The 16,779-nt window shown below is 40.1% G+C and overlaps 1 protein-coding gene across 4 annotated transcripts; it reads right to left on the bottom strand.

Annotated features, from left to right (window-relative positions):
- Nucleotides 1-5,097: 5,097 nt before the first annotated feature.
- On the bottom strand, nt 5,098-13,908 carry pnpla4 (patatin-like phospholipase domain containing 4). Of its 4 annotated transcripts, none has more exons than XM_046382707.1 (7): nt 13,450-13,908; nt 12,950-13,138; nt 10,829-10,923; nt 8,406-8,541; nt 8,036-8,101; nt 7,513-7,665; nt 5,098-5,530 (listed from the first exon to the last, which is right to left on the bottom strand). In XM_046382707.1, exons 2-7 carry the CDS (start codon nt 13,127-13,129, stop codon nt 5,387-5,389), a joined length of 774 nt encoding a protein of 257 aa, XP_046238663.1. In that variant the 5' UTR covers nt 13,130-13,138; nt 13,450-13,908; the 3' UTR covers nt 5,098-5,386. The 4 variants fall into 4 exon arrangements, with proteins under 4 accessions (XP_046238663.1, XP_046238661.1, XP_046238662.1 ...); XM_046382705.1 differs by having other exon boundaries at nt 12,950-13,140; nt 13,458-13,907; XM_046382706.1 differs by having other exon boundaries at nt 13,718-13,907.
- Between the last annotated feature and the right edge of the window lie 2,871 nt (nt 13,909-16,779).

The raw sequence follows: 16,779 nt of genomic DNA, 5'->3' as shown, positions 1-16,779 counted from the left end.
TCTGCATTGTTCTCTCTATCCTCCATGTCTCTCCTCTCTCCCTCTCCTTTTTCTCTCTATCTCGCCCTCTCCTGTCTCTCTCCATCTCCCTGTCTCTCCTCTCCCCCCTCTCCCTCCCAGGCGGTCACAGCAGAAGGCCGTCTACACTGAGTCTGGTTCTGCTCGAGGTTTCTGCCTGTTAAAAGGAAGTTTTTCCTCGCCACTGTCGCCATATGCTTACTCAGTGTGAGGTTTTGCCCTGGGACCTGTTTCTCTCTGATTCTCCTCTTTTTGGTTGTTTTTTGTTGTTGTTGTTGTTGTTTACACACCTGTAAAGTGTCTTGAGATAACTGTATTATGAATTGGCACTTTAAATAAAATTGAATTGAATTGAATAAATACACAGCTGAGATGATGATTCATACATAATCAGAGACTGCATCGACGTCACTGTGGATCCACACCAATACGCATACAGGAAGAACCGATCCACAGAGGATGCCATATCTTCTGTGGTCCACACAACTCTCACCCACCTAGAGAATAAAGACTCCTATGTCCGCCTTCTCTTTGTGGATTTCACATCTGCTTTTAATACGATCATTCCGCAAACACTGATCCACAAGCTCAGTACTCTCGGTTTGAGCTCCACCCTCTGCAATTGGGTCCTGGACTTCCTGACAGACAGGCCCCAAACAGTGAAGATACATGACATCTCCTCCTCCCCCATCACCCTCAGCACCGGCTCTCCCCAGGGCTGTGTGCTGAGCCCCCTCCTGTTCACCCTGCTAACACACGACTGCTCAGCACAACATCCGAGCTGCCTCATCGTGAAGTTTGCGGATGATACAGCTGTGGTTGGACGCATCGCCAACAGCGACGAGGCCGACTACAGGCAGGAGGTGGAACGCCTGGAGGGTTGGTGCAGAGAGAACAACCTCTGCATCAACGTGAAAAAGACCAAGGAGATGATCGTGGACTTCAGAAGGGGCAGACATCTCCCCCTCCCTCCCCTGTACATCGGAGGGACAGCGGTGGAAGTGGTCTCCAGTTTCAGGTACCTGGGCGTCCACATAACGGACGACCTCACCTGGAGCAACAACACTTCCTGCCTCATCAGGAAGGCACACCAGCGCCTCTACTTCCTCAGGAGGCTGAGGCGTGCCGGACTGGGGAGCTCAGTCCTCACATCCTTCTACAGATGTGTGGTGGAGAGCGTCCTGTGCTCCTGTATCACTGTGTGGCACGGCTGCTCTGCAGCAGAGAAAAAAGCTCTGCAGAGGGTGGTGAAAGCTGCACAGAAGACTGTGGGACACAGCCTGTCCACCACCACAGACATTTACACCTCCAGGTGCAGGAAAAGGGCCTCCTGCATCATGAAGGACTCCACCCACCCCTCACACAAACTGTTTGCCCCTCTCCCCTCAGGCAGGAGGCTGCGGAGCATCAAGAGCAGGACCACCAGACTGAGGAACAGCTTCTTCCCAGAAGCTGTGAGACTGTTGAACTCTGGAGGTCCTCTGTAGCCCCTGCTGCCAAACTCACACTTCACATACCAACAAACACACAAACAACCACACATGGAACATTTTGCACAATGCAGCATTTGCACAGAACTTTGTCATTTGCACTACCCTGTCCGCCATTTGCACTACTGTCTATACTGTTTACACTGGTGTTTATATCATCTACTGTTTTCTCTTTATATTCCACTGCTCTTATATTATATAGCGTTGTGTATATTATATTTATTTTTTGTTAGGCAATTGGGCTTATACTGGGACCGGGGAAACTAATTTCGTTCCACTCATGTTCTACGTGTGTGAAATGACAATAAAGCTCCTTGAATCCTTGAATCCTTGAAATAAACAATGTGATACAAAACAGCTAAGTGATTTGAAATCGGCACCTCTATTCTGAAGACTTACCGTAATTCATGGAAAGTAACTACCGTAATTTCCGGACTATAAGAGGCTACTTCTTTCCACACGCTTTAAACCCTGCAGCTTAAATAATGATGCGGCTAATTTATGGATGTTGCCTCAAGACAAAAGTGACACTAAGAGCGACAAGGAAAGAGAGACTGACAACGTGGTCACCTGCGGCTTAGGCTTATAAAAGTTTTTTTTCCTTTTGAAATTTAGTGAGTTATATTCATATGCGCTCAAAAATCCGGAAATTACGGTAATTTAAATAGACTGACATCGAAAAAAACAATTAAATTAAAATGATGAGTCAAAACTAATATAATTACAAATACAAGGATTGTTTTTATCCTTTGGATGAAAGTTCTTTGCAGCCAGCGACTGGAACCCATGGACATGACCAATTGCCAGGTTTCCTCCTTTGAGACCTTTTGCTGGGTCTTTGCTGCAGCTGCCTTCAGGTGTTGCTTGTTTGTCATTCTTTCTGCCTTCAGTTTTGTCTTCAGTAAGTAAAAAGCATGTTGTATTGGGTTGAGATCAGGTGACTGACTAGGCCAGTGAAGAATATCCCACTTCTTTGCCTGGAGAAAGTTGCCTTTGCTGTATGGTTTGGGTTATTATCCATCTGCAATATGAAGCAGCCTCCCATCCTAGTTTTCATCATTTGACAGAATGGGAGCAGAGAGTATAGCCCTGTACACTTCAGAATTCATGCTGCTACTTTTATTAGCAGTATGGTCATCAATAAACGCCAGTGACCTCCTCTTTCACTTGCATAGACACCTTTTTAGACCTCATGTTGGGGTCCAAGATGACGGTATGTGCATGACGCACAATATTACTGTTAAAAGTTAAGATTAAAACTAGCGTCTTCCTCTTCGCATCACCAGGCCGTTAGCCCGTAAAGATCTATAGATTAGCCGCATCATTGTTTAGGCCACAGAGTTGAAGGCGTGGGAAAAAAGTAGCGGCTATAGTCCGGAAAATACGGTATATATATGGACCTAACTGTACCTCTATTAAAGCTCATTACCAGAATAAATAATGCCTTGGAATAATTTGAAATATTCTGATACCACTGCTGACAACAAAGTACAACAGGCAACTATACAAGAACTTTGTCTAAATCAAAAATGAAAAACAATCCAAACTGGACAGAGCTCAGTTGTTACAGAGACATGCAAGGCTTATCTCTAGAACAAAAAAAGAGAGAGAGAGACAGAAGAAAGAGAGAAGAATGAATCAGTTCATACTGCTCAATATTTTATTAACCTTTAATTAATTTATTTAATACATATGAAATTAATTATCATTAAATTAATTTAAATTAAATACATTTAAATGATTTCAATTATGATGCCTTTGCAGTTGTGCTACAGTCAGCAGTACAGTTAAGTTAGTTGAGAGATCATTTCAGAAATCTGATTCATATTTATAAAATATTTTTATGGCATACAAGGTGTGTAAGTGTGTGTGTTTAACTGATATGTTATTCAGACCTAGGTCCAAAAAGTGTTTTCTGAGGGTGTTGGGTTTCCCGAAAATTTCTTAAAGGGGGAAGGTGGAGTTTTCTTAAACACAAACAAAAGTTAAATCTGTAAGACTTTAGCTGTTAGTCAACCAGCAGTTATAGTGAACTCTTTACTTTCTGCACAAGACATTTGCCAAGCCAGTTAAAGTATTTACAACCATGTTTACGTGTCAGCAGTCTTCTTCTCTGCCTTTGCGTGTATACTGCTGTATATCTTGGCAGTCACTCCCATCAGTGGAATATAGTGAAACCAGGGTTAGGACCGTGTTTCCTATGTGCACGTGCCTCCTCATGTACATGTATGGTGAACCCACAAATGGAAAAAAACAGTTCTCTAGCACTACCAGAGGTCCAAAACTCTACAGTGGACCTTTTAAAAAAGAACAGAAGACTGCAGAGGAGAATCACTGTAGGTGGTGTACCACTGTGGTTACATAGTGTGTTTTAGGAGAGTGATAGACCTCATATCATTGTAGCAGGAACTGCTGTCAGACTCTGTGTCCATGCAGGAAATGCAGAATCTGCTGGAGCTCTGACGGTCAGAAGCAGATTCATGACCCTCTGTCAGTTTCTGTGCTACCTGGGTTGTAGCTGAGCTTACAGTTCAGAGGCCCAGAGGTTCCACAGTGTGTGTGTGTGCCTGCAGGGAACTGTCTGTATATAGCCTGCCAGTCCTGCTGTTTAACATGGGTTAGAGCAGGCATGTCAAACTGGTCCACAGGAGGGCCGGTGTGGCTGCAGGTTTTCTTTCCAACCAAGTAGCAGCACACCAGACTTGACTCATTTAATCAACTGATCAACGTCTTCAGACAGTTGATTGGTCAAACGGTGTGCTCTTGGTTAGTTGGCACAAAAACCTGCAGCCACACCGGCCCTCCTGTGGACCGGTTTGACATATGTGGGTTAGAGTATATAGTCTAATGTATATAGTCTTGTATATTACATGTACAGTACTGGAATGTGGTTAAAATCTTCATTTCTTCATTACACTGGCTGTCCGTGGTGATTGAGATGATAAAGAAACTTTTAAAGACCTTCACATTTGTCTCCATGCAATGTTATATTTTTTAAAAAAATACACACAAAATGTTGCAAGGTAGAAGCCAGCAGAGCAAGGTCAAATGTGACTGATTTCCCTGCTGCTCGAGGCAGACTCTTTGGAGTGAGGATTGTTTTTAACACTTGGATAATAATAAATTAACCCTAACCCTGCTGCCTATTTTAGCAAGCTAACTAGTTAGCTGAAATTGGTTCCTGTCATAGCATAACATAAGACTATAATGCAGTTTGATGTAAACATGACATCATACTATCCTTCACAAATGAAGAATATGCGGAGATGTTTTCCTAACAGGCAATCCCATTGGTTATAGCATTTATTTTTAATAATTTCCAAAACTTCAAGAGACTCAAGGAGGCCAATGCCAAGTTTGGATGCTATTGTGTTACATGACAGGGCGCACTGACAGCTCTATTTTATTTAAAATAACTTAAGCACTTATGGACTACCTGTATTTATGCAGCCACAACAGCAAAAATATTGTACTTACTGGCCTGTTTTTCTCCCTTCAGAAAAAAATGTTGTACACAACACAATTAAGAAGAAATGATATGGAACCAGAATACGTTCCAACAGAAAAAAGTCATTTCAGCCAGAAGATGTGAATATTACTAATTTGTTAGTTTATTTTCATATTTGTATTCGTAATTTTATCACTCATTTTACACCAAAAAATGAACAACAATGTGAAGCAACAAGATGTATGTCTCCAGAGAACATGCGATAAATATAAGCAGAGCATATGTGCACACAGAAAGTGTTCACTGATCCGGTCTTGAAATTTTAAAAAACTAAAATCAAACCAAAATTATACACAGTATAATCCATAAAATTCCTTTTCACATTCATGTAAATGGTACTTCAGTGCATGTTCAGGTTCTTTCCATGAGGTTAGCTGACTGTCAAGCTCATCCAGGCCTCTCTCTTTAGGAACCTCACAGTATCACTGAAACCTTCTTCACATAAAGACTGCATGTTGCTGGTGGAGGGAGGGAACAGAGACTGGTTCAGACGTTTGATGTTCTCCATTGACAGCTGAGGAATCAAAAGAAAATCTGACATTTATGTCACATCTTCAAAGAAAATGAAAAACTGTAAACTGTAAAAGCATGTTAGTTTAACTTCAAAGTAAAATACAATATATATGCTTAAAGAAATGAACACACTTCGTTTCTGAAAGATGATGCTTTTCAACAGCAACTTGTTTTTCCAGAGACAGTTTCCCCATTAATATGGGCAATCCACAGAACACACTGTCAACAGTTTTTGTTGGAACTACTTATTATCAGTGTCTATTGAATTGACAGTATTTGCTGCAGCTGGCTTGTTTGTGCTAAATAAACTACTGTGTGTGTTTTGTAAACAGTCTGGCCCATTGTTTATGTCTTTTTAATACATTTTAGATGAAGATTGTTAAAGAAATTCACTGAAGTCCAATTCAGAGGTGATGTGAGTTTTCTGAGCAAACTGGTATACTGGTGAACTGACTGGCAAAGAGATGGTCCTCGTGCTGACCGAGAGCAGTGGAAGAGAAGTACATTTTATACAGTCAGCAGGGGAATTGACAAAGGGGAAAGGAAGGTGAGGTATGGTATTGATCAAAGGGATACCGGCAGGAAGCCGAAGGCTGGAGGGAGGCAGTGACAAACCATATGTCAATAGAGCTGTGATCATGGGTGAGGGCATCACAGAAAGTGACCAGACAAGAGGTGAAGGTAAAGGAAGTGGGGGAGGGATTCAGCCTTCAGGAGGCTAGGTGTGACACCGTCTACTTAGCAGTGGGGTAATTCAAATTCAATTCAATTCAAAAACACTTTATTTGTCCCTGGGGGCAATTTAAAGGCACACAGAGTAGGTACATTAATAAAGAAACCGCTGTGCAACAAGGCATTATTAAAACAAAGCCAGGAAAAATATAAGTAATATATGTAATAAAATAAGTAATAATATAAATAATACAGTAAACAGTGTAAATAGTGAAAAACAGTGGTTTGTAGCAGCATCATTAGAATTTGTGAAGGCAGAGTCCAGATCTCTGTGTGTTTATCACAGAGAAGCTTCATGTGTGAGAGTCTATTTGAGAGTTTGGGGTTGAGGGTGGAAGAGGGGAGCCACTTAAATCCAATTCAAATTTATTTAAAGTGCCAATTCATAACAGAGTTATCTCAAGACACTTTACAGGTGTGTAAACAACACTTTCAAAAAAAGAAGAGAATCAGAGAGAAACAGGTCCCAAGGCAAAACTCCACACTGAGTGAGCATTTGGTGACAGTGATGAGGAAAAACTTCCTTTTAACAGGCAGAAACCTCGAGCAGAACCAGACTCAGTGTAGACGGCCTTCTGCTGTGACCGCCTGGGAGGGAGAGGGGGGAGAGGAGAGACAGGGAGAGAGAAAGGAGAGGGGGAGATAGAGAGAAAAAGGAGAGGGAGAGAGGAGAGACAGGGAGGATAGAGAGGACAGTGCAGAGCAGGAGCAGCAGGATCTGGGCAGGGCCATGGAGAGGGTTCTGGATCCAGCAGCACTATCAGTGCAATAGGCAGGGCCATAGAGGGCTCAGGATCCAGCAGCGGTACCAGGCCTCGGGAGGGCGGTGTAGGAGATTCTGGATCCAGCAAGTGCAGGGAACAGGTCATGGGAGGGGTCCTGTTTTTGGTATTGTGGGAGGAAGCCGGAGTACCCAGAGAAAACCCACGCAGGCACAGGGAGAACATGCAAACTCCACATAGAAGGGCCCAGACCGGGATTCGAACCTGGATCCCTCTTGCTATGAGGCGACAGTGCTAACCACCGCACCACTGGTTACTTGTGGTTCCTAGCATCACCAAAAGTAGAACTGGGGACCAAAGCCTTTAGTTATCAAGCTCCCTTCCTATGGAATCATCTTCTGGTTTTGGTCCAGGAGGCAGACACCCTCTGTGATTGATAAAGCTTGAACTTGGCTTTTTCGAATGGCGCTACTTCTTCACATAAACTTTCCTCTTTCAGACCAGTTTGAATAAATGATCGAGTACTCACCATTACGTTCATGTTGGCCAGTCTGAGTTGAGTTTTGAAGTTCCCCCTGTGGACAGGACATACATCTTGCACTCCAGCAAAGGGAGATACAGTGATGGTTCGTCCCACAGGCAGAATTGGCAGGCTGTCAGTAAACCCTCCATCAATCCATTTCTAATAAAACAAAACCAGTCAATGAAAGTCATAGAATATCTGGACGACAGGACAAAGGCAATGTTTTAGACTTCCAAGTCTAGTTTTACTGTTTGCATTTGGGAAAAGTGTGTTTGTCATTAAACATGTTAAAGTCAATAGGTGAGGATATGAACTCAGCATCTTTGTTTTCTTTCACAGAATTTCCAAATGACAAAACAGACAATTTGGACCTTTTTGTTTCTCACAACAGACATTTGGATCTGTGAATGTTGAAAAACGACAAGCATTACTAATAACCACCGACTGTGTTGGTATAAATATTTAGGTTCGAATACCACAATATTGATCCATGTTGAGGTCATGAATAATTCCATTTTATGCACTTTACCTGTCCTCTGAATTCCACTGGTTTCAGTCCAGCATAGATGGGTACATAGCTGCTGGCTAGTAGAGCCTGGGAAAGTAACATGTGGGAGATAACTAATCAGACACTCTTCGGCAGGAGTTTGTTGAACATTTAACACCTAACAGAAGCAATAGTTTCTGTGGTTTGGACCTCCAAGTCTATTGTGCCATTTTTGATATACGGTACGTCGACATTCATTTCACAAGTACTGACTTTTGTGTGACTTTTAGTGTAATTTCTGGTCATAGCAATAAAAAGAAAAAACAAAACTGTCAAATGAAGGAAAACAAGGATGTAAAATAATCATAAACATTTATGACTGTTTTAAAGTGAAAAGAATGGGGTTGTGTACCTTTACGAGCTCCTCCCTGGTGGTGAACCTAGATACAATGTAGTTCTTGCCACTTTTGAAGTGTGTCATTGAGATGTGCAGGCGGTCATTGGCCAGACTGTGAGCCTCGTTGGGGAGAATCTCTTCTATCCCTTCCCTGGAGAATATCCGCACACAGATGCTCAATTGTCAGGTTTTTAGTAATAATATCCCCAAAGGGCATCATAAACATAATGTTTTTTACAGGAACATGTAATTATAAATCAATCTGTTGCACAGATACAAAACCAGCAATATGTACTAATTAAATTAGTGTGTGTTGTAGGGTTGGTAAAAGTATTGAAGTATTAATACTTTTTCAGTACCACATGTTCAGAACAATACTATACATTATATAGATAAATGTATTGGGAGAGCTTACCATTACACCAACAGTGCCTTCAATGACATTGCATTCGAAATACAAAGACCGCTTTGCAGCTATAACAGCTTCCACTCTTATGGGAAGGGCTTTCACAAGATTTTGGAATTTTTTTGCCCATTCATGCAGTGAAGCAATAGTGAGGTCAGGCACTGATGTTGGAAGAAAAGGGCTGGCTTGCAACCTCTGTTCCCATCCATCCCAAAGGAGTTCAGTGGGGTTGATGTCAGGGCTATGTGTGGATCAGTCAAGTTCTTCCACACCAAACTCATTCAACCATGTCTTTATGGATCTTGCTTTGTGCACTGGGGCACAGTCATGCTGGAATAGAAAAGAACCTTCATTGTCCAAAATGTCTTTGTACACACCTAGGACTTTTTTCTTTTTGCTCTGGCAGTGGAAGAGGTATTGTTTTTTTGTTTTTTTTTAAATAAAGTCTTATGGTGACAACCTTAGTGTGTGTATTGACGAGATATTTTCTTTATAGCCTTCTTTTCTTTAAAGAATTTCCCTTCTGGGATAAATAAAGGAATTCTGATTTATACCTTTCAGTAATTTTAATCACTTCTATGCGTGCCACAGTAATGTCACTATAGTCAATACTGTGGGGTGGCAACATTGAAAATTGCAGTTATAAACAGGACAGGACAGAGGAAGCTCCGCAAAAGAAATGGAAATAAACTTTAAGCTTGAGAGAACTTAACTGCAAAAAATATTATTTTTATACAGAGGGAGCTCAGGGTGTATCAAAAGCTGATTTACTTGCAACCAATGTGCTATTGATCATATATGTTCTAACATTAGTTTGATAAAGATTCTGTGCTTGCATAATGTTACACTACACTCATTGAATGGCTTTCTGTTTTAATTGCTTTTTATTTTTATATGTTTACTTTTACTTCCATTTGCCTACCTATCTTCATTCATCAAATACAAAAAGGACAATTGCAAAAGAACATAACTGAATTTGTTTTACGCCTTTTCTATTGAAAAATAGAAAAGACAAATTCCCTCTTTTTTTGTCTATTTTGGCTTAACATGAAAAAAAAAAAACATGGTTATTCTGTTTTTTTTAATTTTGGGTTTCAAATGAAAACACTGCAAACCTGACTGACTACTGACTGACGGTGTATACTATAAATTGTCAGTTATCCCTGTTACTGGACTGTGGATAGACGCTGCTATTTCAGACTCACAGAATTACAATCAGAATACTTTATTGATCTCTTGGGGAAATTTCCATCTTTATTTCCTGATTTCATTTTGTTTTGTAGGTATCTGCAGTAAAACCCAGAGCAGAGTTGTTTTTCTTATGGTGGCTATGAACTGGATTAGACTAAACTGTTTTGGAGTTGTGGAGAATACAGAACAGACTCTTTACCATGTGGATTGAAGTCTGACTGTGTGGTGCAAAGACTTACATTAATAATAATAATAATAATAATATTGTTTGCATGCTTTTTGTAATACACCTAATGAAAACTGAATTGAGTTATGGCCTATTTGCCTTGGCAGAGCAAGTTTTTGGTGCCATCATTAATAAATGATATTTGCTTTCTTGTTTTGTATGATTTGAGGGAGCAGCTTCCTTTCTGTTTTCATTATCTGTCAAATATGACTCTGAAAGAACAATCTAAAGAAGAATTTGTAGAAGAAAATGCAAATGACAGTTGACACCATGTAAAACAAATGATCTATTCAATCAAAGCTTGATAATCTAACAATGGTTTAGCCATCAGAGCTGAAAACAAAAATAAAAGTTTAAATCACAAACTGGATTTATCCGTGACCTTAAAATAGAAAGTCAAGTCGATTCATAGATTGGATGAATCCATGAATGTGCTCTCCCTATCCACTGCTCAGCAACTGATATTTAGTTTGTTAGCCATGTGTACCATTGAGTTTTCGCATCATACACCATTGTGCCATGTTTTTTCACGATACTCCAATATAATCTGATATTTTGTTGCAGTGATGACTGCTCAATTCCACATCAGCGTTTTATCTGTACCAGTGTAATTACCGTAACGTTAGCATGAAGTTGTATCCTGGCGTGACTGCACCAAACTGTTGTTGTCTCACACTGTCGGCAAACCCGTACGTGAACTGTTTACAGTGCTGCAAAAGAAGGACAGAGACCCCGCCATGACATCACACCGCATTCAGTTACCTTTGTTGGTTTATGAAGGCTTTTTCATCCACTGAAGCCACATTCACATCTCACATGCAAATGAAACGGCTTTTTGCTGATGACTGGTAATCCGTTCAGTATTCAAAATAAGATGCAGAATTAGCTCTATCGTCCTTGTAAGTGTACTAACTTGCTTTTAATGTACTTACACACAATTCCAAGAACAATCAACATACAAAATAAACATACAACTAACATGTACATAGCAATTAGTGTGTCCGTGTAGATTCTCAGTCATTCAGGTCATCTTGTGTGGAAGAGCTTAAGTTGGGGCACCTGGACTTCAGTTTAAAAGCAAAGACGTTTCACCTCTCATCCAAGACAGGGCCAACCCCACTGGCCAGGATTCTGCAGTCCATCTACATCAGCGATTTATGATACGAAGAACAAATAACAATTCTTCAGCCCACTTCTCTTAAAAACAATCAACTTTTAACGGCTAATGGCTAGCGTTGCTATCGTAACCTGCAAGCACGCCCAGCAGTCAAGTGATCCGCTGTTGTAAACAATAAGCCTGCCGCATTGCCAGATTTGGCAGTTACCCCTTTTTGGAAACAACATAAATTGTGGCTAAAGGTAAAATATGACTGATCTATATCTTTAGGAGAAGGAAAAATAAATGTTCACATCTTAGTCAGATGGTCACATCAGATGGTTTGAGAAAGGGGTGAAGGAAGGCATCTATGTCTATCTGGAACAACCTTCCCTCAACAGAGGCGGTGTGAAGCCTTGAGATTCCTCCCCAGGAGACTAACACCACATTACCTCATTCCCCCCAGGAACCAATGTGACCCTTACAAGTCACATGATGGCTGTGTGCATCTATGACCCATTCAACCCCCATGTTGATTGGGCGGATTTTCCATCTAGGTTTAATACATGGGACTCCCGACCAGTTGATCAGAATTGAAGAAACCTTTTGTATGAGAGGTGAAATGTCTTTGCTTTTAAACTGAAGTCCAGTTGCCCCAACTTAAGCTCTTCTACAAATAGCAGCTGGTGAAGAAAGAGGTATACATATGAATACATATAGAATAAATACAAATACAAATACAACCATGCACCTTCTGAATTCGAGTTTCTCTTTTTCATGAGTTTGACTCATCATAAAATACACCTCATTTTAACTCAACAGAAACAATATAAAACCAAACTGGTTGGTATTTCTGTCTGTTCCTACTATCACCAGCTCTCTAAACGAACGAAAGGAGGGACAGAACTGTAGCTTTGAATGAGCTGCATAAATGTGTCTATCAAGATATGGAAATAAAAAGTAGATTTACAGATGTAAAAGTTGACTTCTGAATAAACAATAACTAAAATAGTTTCCTGTCCACAAACTAAAATTCCACAATGGAGCATTTAACATCTTTATTTCTTAGAATGTCATGTCCACATCACTCCACTAAATTGTTGTTAATTATTAATTGCACAGAATTATATTATATATATAATATATATAATATATTAATTGCATAGTATAAGGACAATAAAGCTTATTCTGATTCTGTTTCTATTATATTAATTAATTTATATTTAAGAAGCAATTCATGAAACAGAAACAATTCATGAACTTTCCATTATGAATTTCCTTCTTTATTTAAAAACCAAATTATGTTTTATTCCACAAACATTAGGATTTTTTTGGACGTTACTTTATGCGTTCAAACAGTCTTTATACTGTTAGACAGTCCTCCTGCTGGGGTGTTTAATCTTACATGCTGAATATTTAAGAACACCATTTCAACAAGCTTAAATTCCACACTTATAATTTGTAAAACTGTCAGCACTACAGAACAGAAGATAGGAATCTTGACATTTAAATTTATTAATACAAAGAAGGTACCTGCCTTCTAAAAGGCGATTTTTTTTTCTCGCCACTGTTGCCCAGGGCTTGCTCATCTTACTTTGTTCAAGGATCTCTGTGACTGAATGAGGAAGTGAACAATCTACCTCTAACTTGTCAGGTGCAGTTATCATTACAGCAGCCACCAGGGCCCCAGCTGAGGCCCCAGCACAGGCCCTGAGGGAGCCCAGAAGCTTATCCCCATGGCGCAAAAAAGCCTCCACAACACCCAGGTGGTAGATCCCCAAGAAACCAGATGCAGCAAAGGACAAATTCAGGATTTTCATCCTCGACACCTGCACAGACATGACACAGATCATTAGTCAAATACACTGCTTTTTATTTTTGATCTTTGTGCAGCGCTGTCACAGCAAGAGGGTTCTAGGTTCGAATCCCGGTCTGAGCGCCTTTCTGTGTGGAGTTTGCATGTTCTCCCTGTGCTTGCGTAGGTTTTCTGTCAGCCCTGCGATTGAATGGCGAACTTTAAGGCCTTGCATTATTATTAATAATATTATTTTTGTACATATCTATTAGGCAGCCTACAAAGCCTTTTAAACAAAAAGCTTAGGCAACGTAGAGTAAAACGTAGCATTGAAATTCAGCATACCTCCGACTATACCGCGATGTGTTTCTGTATGAGGTAAGTCTGAGCATGTCCACTTGGAAGTATATTTACATAAAGTACACAGTCTGCAAGTACTGAAATCAGTTCCGGTTACTTTGGGTAATCAAAAAGCCTACACGCAGTGCTGATAACGACTTCAATATGGTTTCTTCTTCTTTCGAACTATTCTGAATGGAGTCTTTTCGTCGACGTCGAAATGTAGCGAACGTTACGGATAACCTTTAGGCAACCGGAGGGGAAGAGTAAATACCGTTTACAGTCTCAGCCTGAAGAACCACCGTTAGCGTCAGCTCATTTTGAACGGTTTTATTACAGAGATAACTTAAAACAAGTCGCCGATAAAAAGTAAATATGGACCCTCAGTTCACGAGTCCACGCTCCTGGCTATCATTGCATCACCACACACTGAGCAATGGAGTGAAACGGCGACAGTAAAATGTACTGTTTCCGCTTCAGATTTCCAAAATAAAGCCACATCCACATCATAAAGAATAACTCAGCCATTGTGCGTAGCAAAATCCGTCTTAATTCACTTATCTTTTTTTCTATTTTGAACTGCAGAATTTGTATTGACTAGCTTCTGTCTTCTGTCACAAGTTTATTAACGTTTATTATTACTCAACAAGTTAATGTGGGGCGGGGGGGTTCCAAGTTTGAGGGGTCTAACGGGAGGGGGGCGGGTTCCAGGTTTGAGGGGTCTAACGGTACAGCTAGCCATTATTGTAATAAAACTATATTTCAAAAATGCTGACACCCCTAATACTGCACAACTACATGATGACCCATGACCAATAACACTGCATATGTTTGCCATGCTAGAAAGTATAATATATTTTGTGAATAATTTGTGAAAGTCATTTGGGTATAACAAATACCCCCCCCCCCAAAAAAATCCAATTTAATATCAAACATTGTACCCCCCCAGTTTTTATATTATATGTTATGTTTACATATAATTAACATGTGAAGAATTAGAATATCCTAATGCTGTTGATTTTGTGACAGGCCAGCTTCTGAATCCAGAAAAGAATTTTTTTTTTAAAGTCTTAAATTTATTTACCGAGATAATTGTCAGGTCGTATAGGCACTTGATCAAAAATATTTTATTGACTCTTTCAGTCACACTGGAGGGATGCTGACATATAACTTCTGTATCCTCTAACAGATTCAGACCCATAAGGTTTAATTGTTGTGACCTCTTGGAAATACATTACAACTTGTTCAGTACACAAGCTAAAGTGACCTGACAACCACACAGAAACACAGGAGCCCAATTAAAAGCCTGATGCTGTGGCAGCTTTTGTACAAGGTAGGTCTTAAAGTCTGTCTGAAACAAAATGTACACACACACACACACACACACACACACACCTCAAATCCACAGCTGATTCTAAAACACAAGAACAATTATATCTGTGTGTGGGTTTAGCCACACATTCTCCAAGATGAAGTACTACAACAAAGCATACTCTATATGTTTCCAACCCAAAAGGTTGTAATGAAACTCCTTCAGAATGTTTGATAGTCTGTCATATAATAATCCAAATAATAAACCAGTGACAGTTATTATTAACCCTACTCTGTCGTTTTCACAGCTGCATCCCCGGAGTGCAGCATTTCCTCGGCTACCACTTGAGTCAGCATTTATTTCCCATGGATCCTCTGCATTTTCCTCTCATCTGCTTTCCCGGCACGTCAGCACAAATTTCCCGCTCCTTTCGTGTTGCTTATGATTATGTATAGCCTAAAGTGGATTACGTGGGTTACACACTGAAGGGAAAAATAAAAACAACAGCATTGAACTCCATCAAAAGAAGCAAAGGTGTTAGTGGACTGAAATAATGGAGAGAGGATAATGCATTTTGTTGGGTGAAGGACTATCAGAAGCCACTAAACTTTGATGCATAGTGAGTCACAAAATGATAAGCTCTTGTGATGTTGAATTTATGAAGATGATCTAATTGACTTTCTTAAAAACAATGTTATTTTCTTGTTAGTCTCAGAGTGATCTTCTTTCATAAATCACTTCTAATCCACTGGGTAACCATGAAATGTTGTTAAAAAATAATGATTTTTTTTTTTCTCCTAAATCCTAAAATTTCTTACCATCTTTGTGTTAAAGATGCAGTTTCTAATTCAGGAGGTGTGTGTGTGTGTGTGTGCAGCTGGTAAGGGGATACTGATATCATTACATACAGTGTATCGGGAAAGTATTCACATGCTTTTTCCACATTTTGTAATGTTACAGTCTCATTTCAAAATGGATTAAATTCATTTTTTCCATCAAAATTCTACACAAAATACTGAATAATGACAAAGTTAAACAAGTTTGCTTGAATTTCTTTGTAAATGTATTAAATATATATAGCATGTACATAAGTTTTCACACCCTGTGATCAATACTTTGTTGAAGCCCCTCTGGCAGCAATTACAGCCTCAAGTCTTTTTGAGTATGATCCTATAAGCTTGGCACACTCAGTGCAGAACCTCTCAAGCTCCATCAGGTTGGATGGGGAGTGTCGGCGCATAGCCATTTTCAGCTCTCTCCAGAGATGCTCAATAGGGTTCAAGTCTGGGCTCTGCCTGGGCCACCAAGGACATTCACGTCACCTCCCTGACTAAGGCCCTTCTACCCCGATCACTCAGTTTAGTTGAGCGGCCAGCTCTAGAAAGAGTCCTGGTGATTCCAAACTTCTTCCACTTACGGATTATGGAGGCCACTGCGCTCTTTGGGACTTTTAATGCGGCAGAAATCTTTCTGCACCTTCCCCAGATCTGTGCCTTGACACAATCCTGTCTCTGAGGTCTACAGACAATTCTTTCGACTTCATGGCTTGGTTTGTGCTCTGACATTCAGTCTACTGTGAGGGCTTATATAGACAGGTGTGTGCCTTTCCAAATCATGCCCAATCAACTGAATTTACCACAGGTGGACTCAACTCAAGTTGTAGAAATCTCTGAAGGATGATCAGTGGAAACAGGATGCACCTGAGCTCAATTTTGAGTGTCATGACAAAGAGAGTGAATACTTATGTACATGTTATATTTTTTGTTACATTTTTAATAAAGTTGCAAAAAAATTCAAGCAAGCTTGTGTCACTTTGTCATTATGAGGTATTTTGTGTAGAATTTTGATGGAAAAAATGAATTTAATCCATTTTGGAATGAGACAGTAACATAACAAATTATAGAAAAAGAGAAACGGTGTGAATGCTTTCCAGATGCACTGTACATCGCTAAAGGTAGCAATACCTCAGGTAAAGAACCTACATTCTTAATATTGCTCAAATAAAATACAATAAAACCTGTACT

This window comes from Scatophagus argus, chromosome 24 (assembly GCF_020382885.2).
Source record: "Scatophagus argus isolate fScaArg1 chromosome 24, fScaArg1.pri, whole genome shotgun sequence".
Taxonomy (NCBI): domain Eukaryota; kingdom Metazoa; phylum Chordata; class Actinopteri; family Scatophagidae; genus Scatophagus; species Scatophagus argus.
The sequence above is the reverse complement of the archived record's forward strand: the minus strand, read 5'-3'. Positions and strand labels throughout refer to the sequence as shown.

Excerpts from the sequence above, each read along its gene's own strand:
- pnpla4 (XM_046382704.1), bottom strand. The coding sequence starts at position 13,150 with ATGTCTGTGCAGGTGTCGAGGATGAAAATCCTGAATTTGTCCTTTGCT. Across the intron at positions 8,542-10,828 it reads AACTTCATGCTAACGTTACG|GGAAGGGATAGAAGAGATTC; the intron begins GTAATTACACTG and ends GATATTCTCCAG. Across the intron at positions 8,102-8,405 it reads CCAGGGAGGAGCTCGTAAAG|GCTCTACTAGCCAGCAGCTA; the intron begins GTACACAACCCC and ends TTACTTTCCCAG.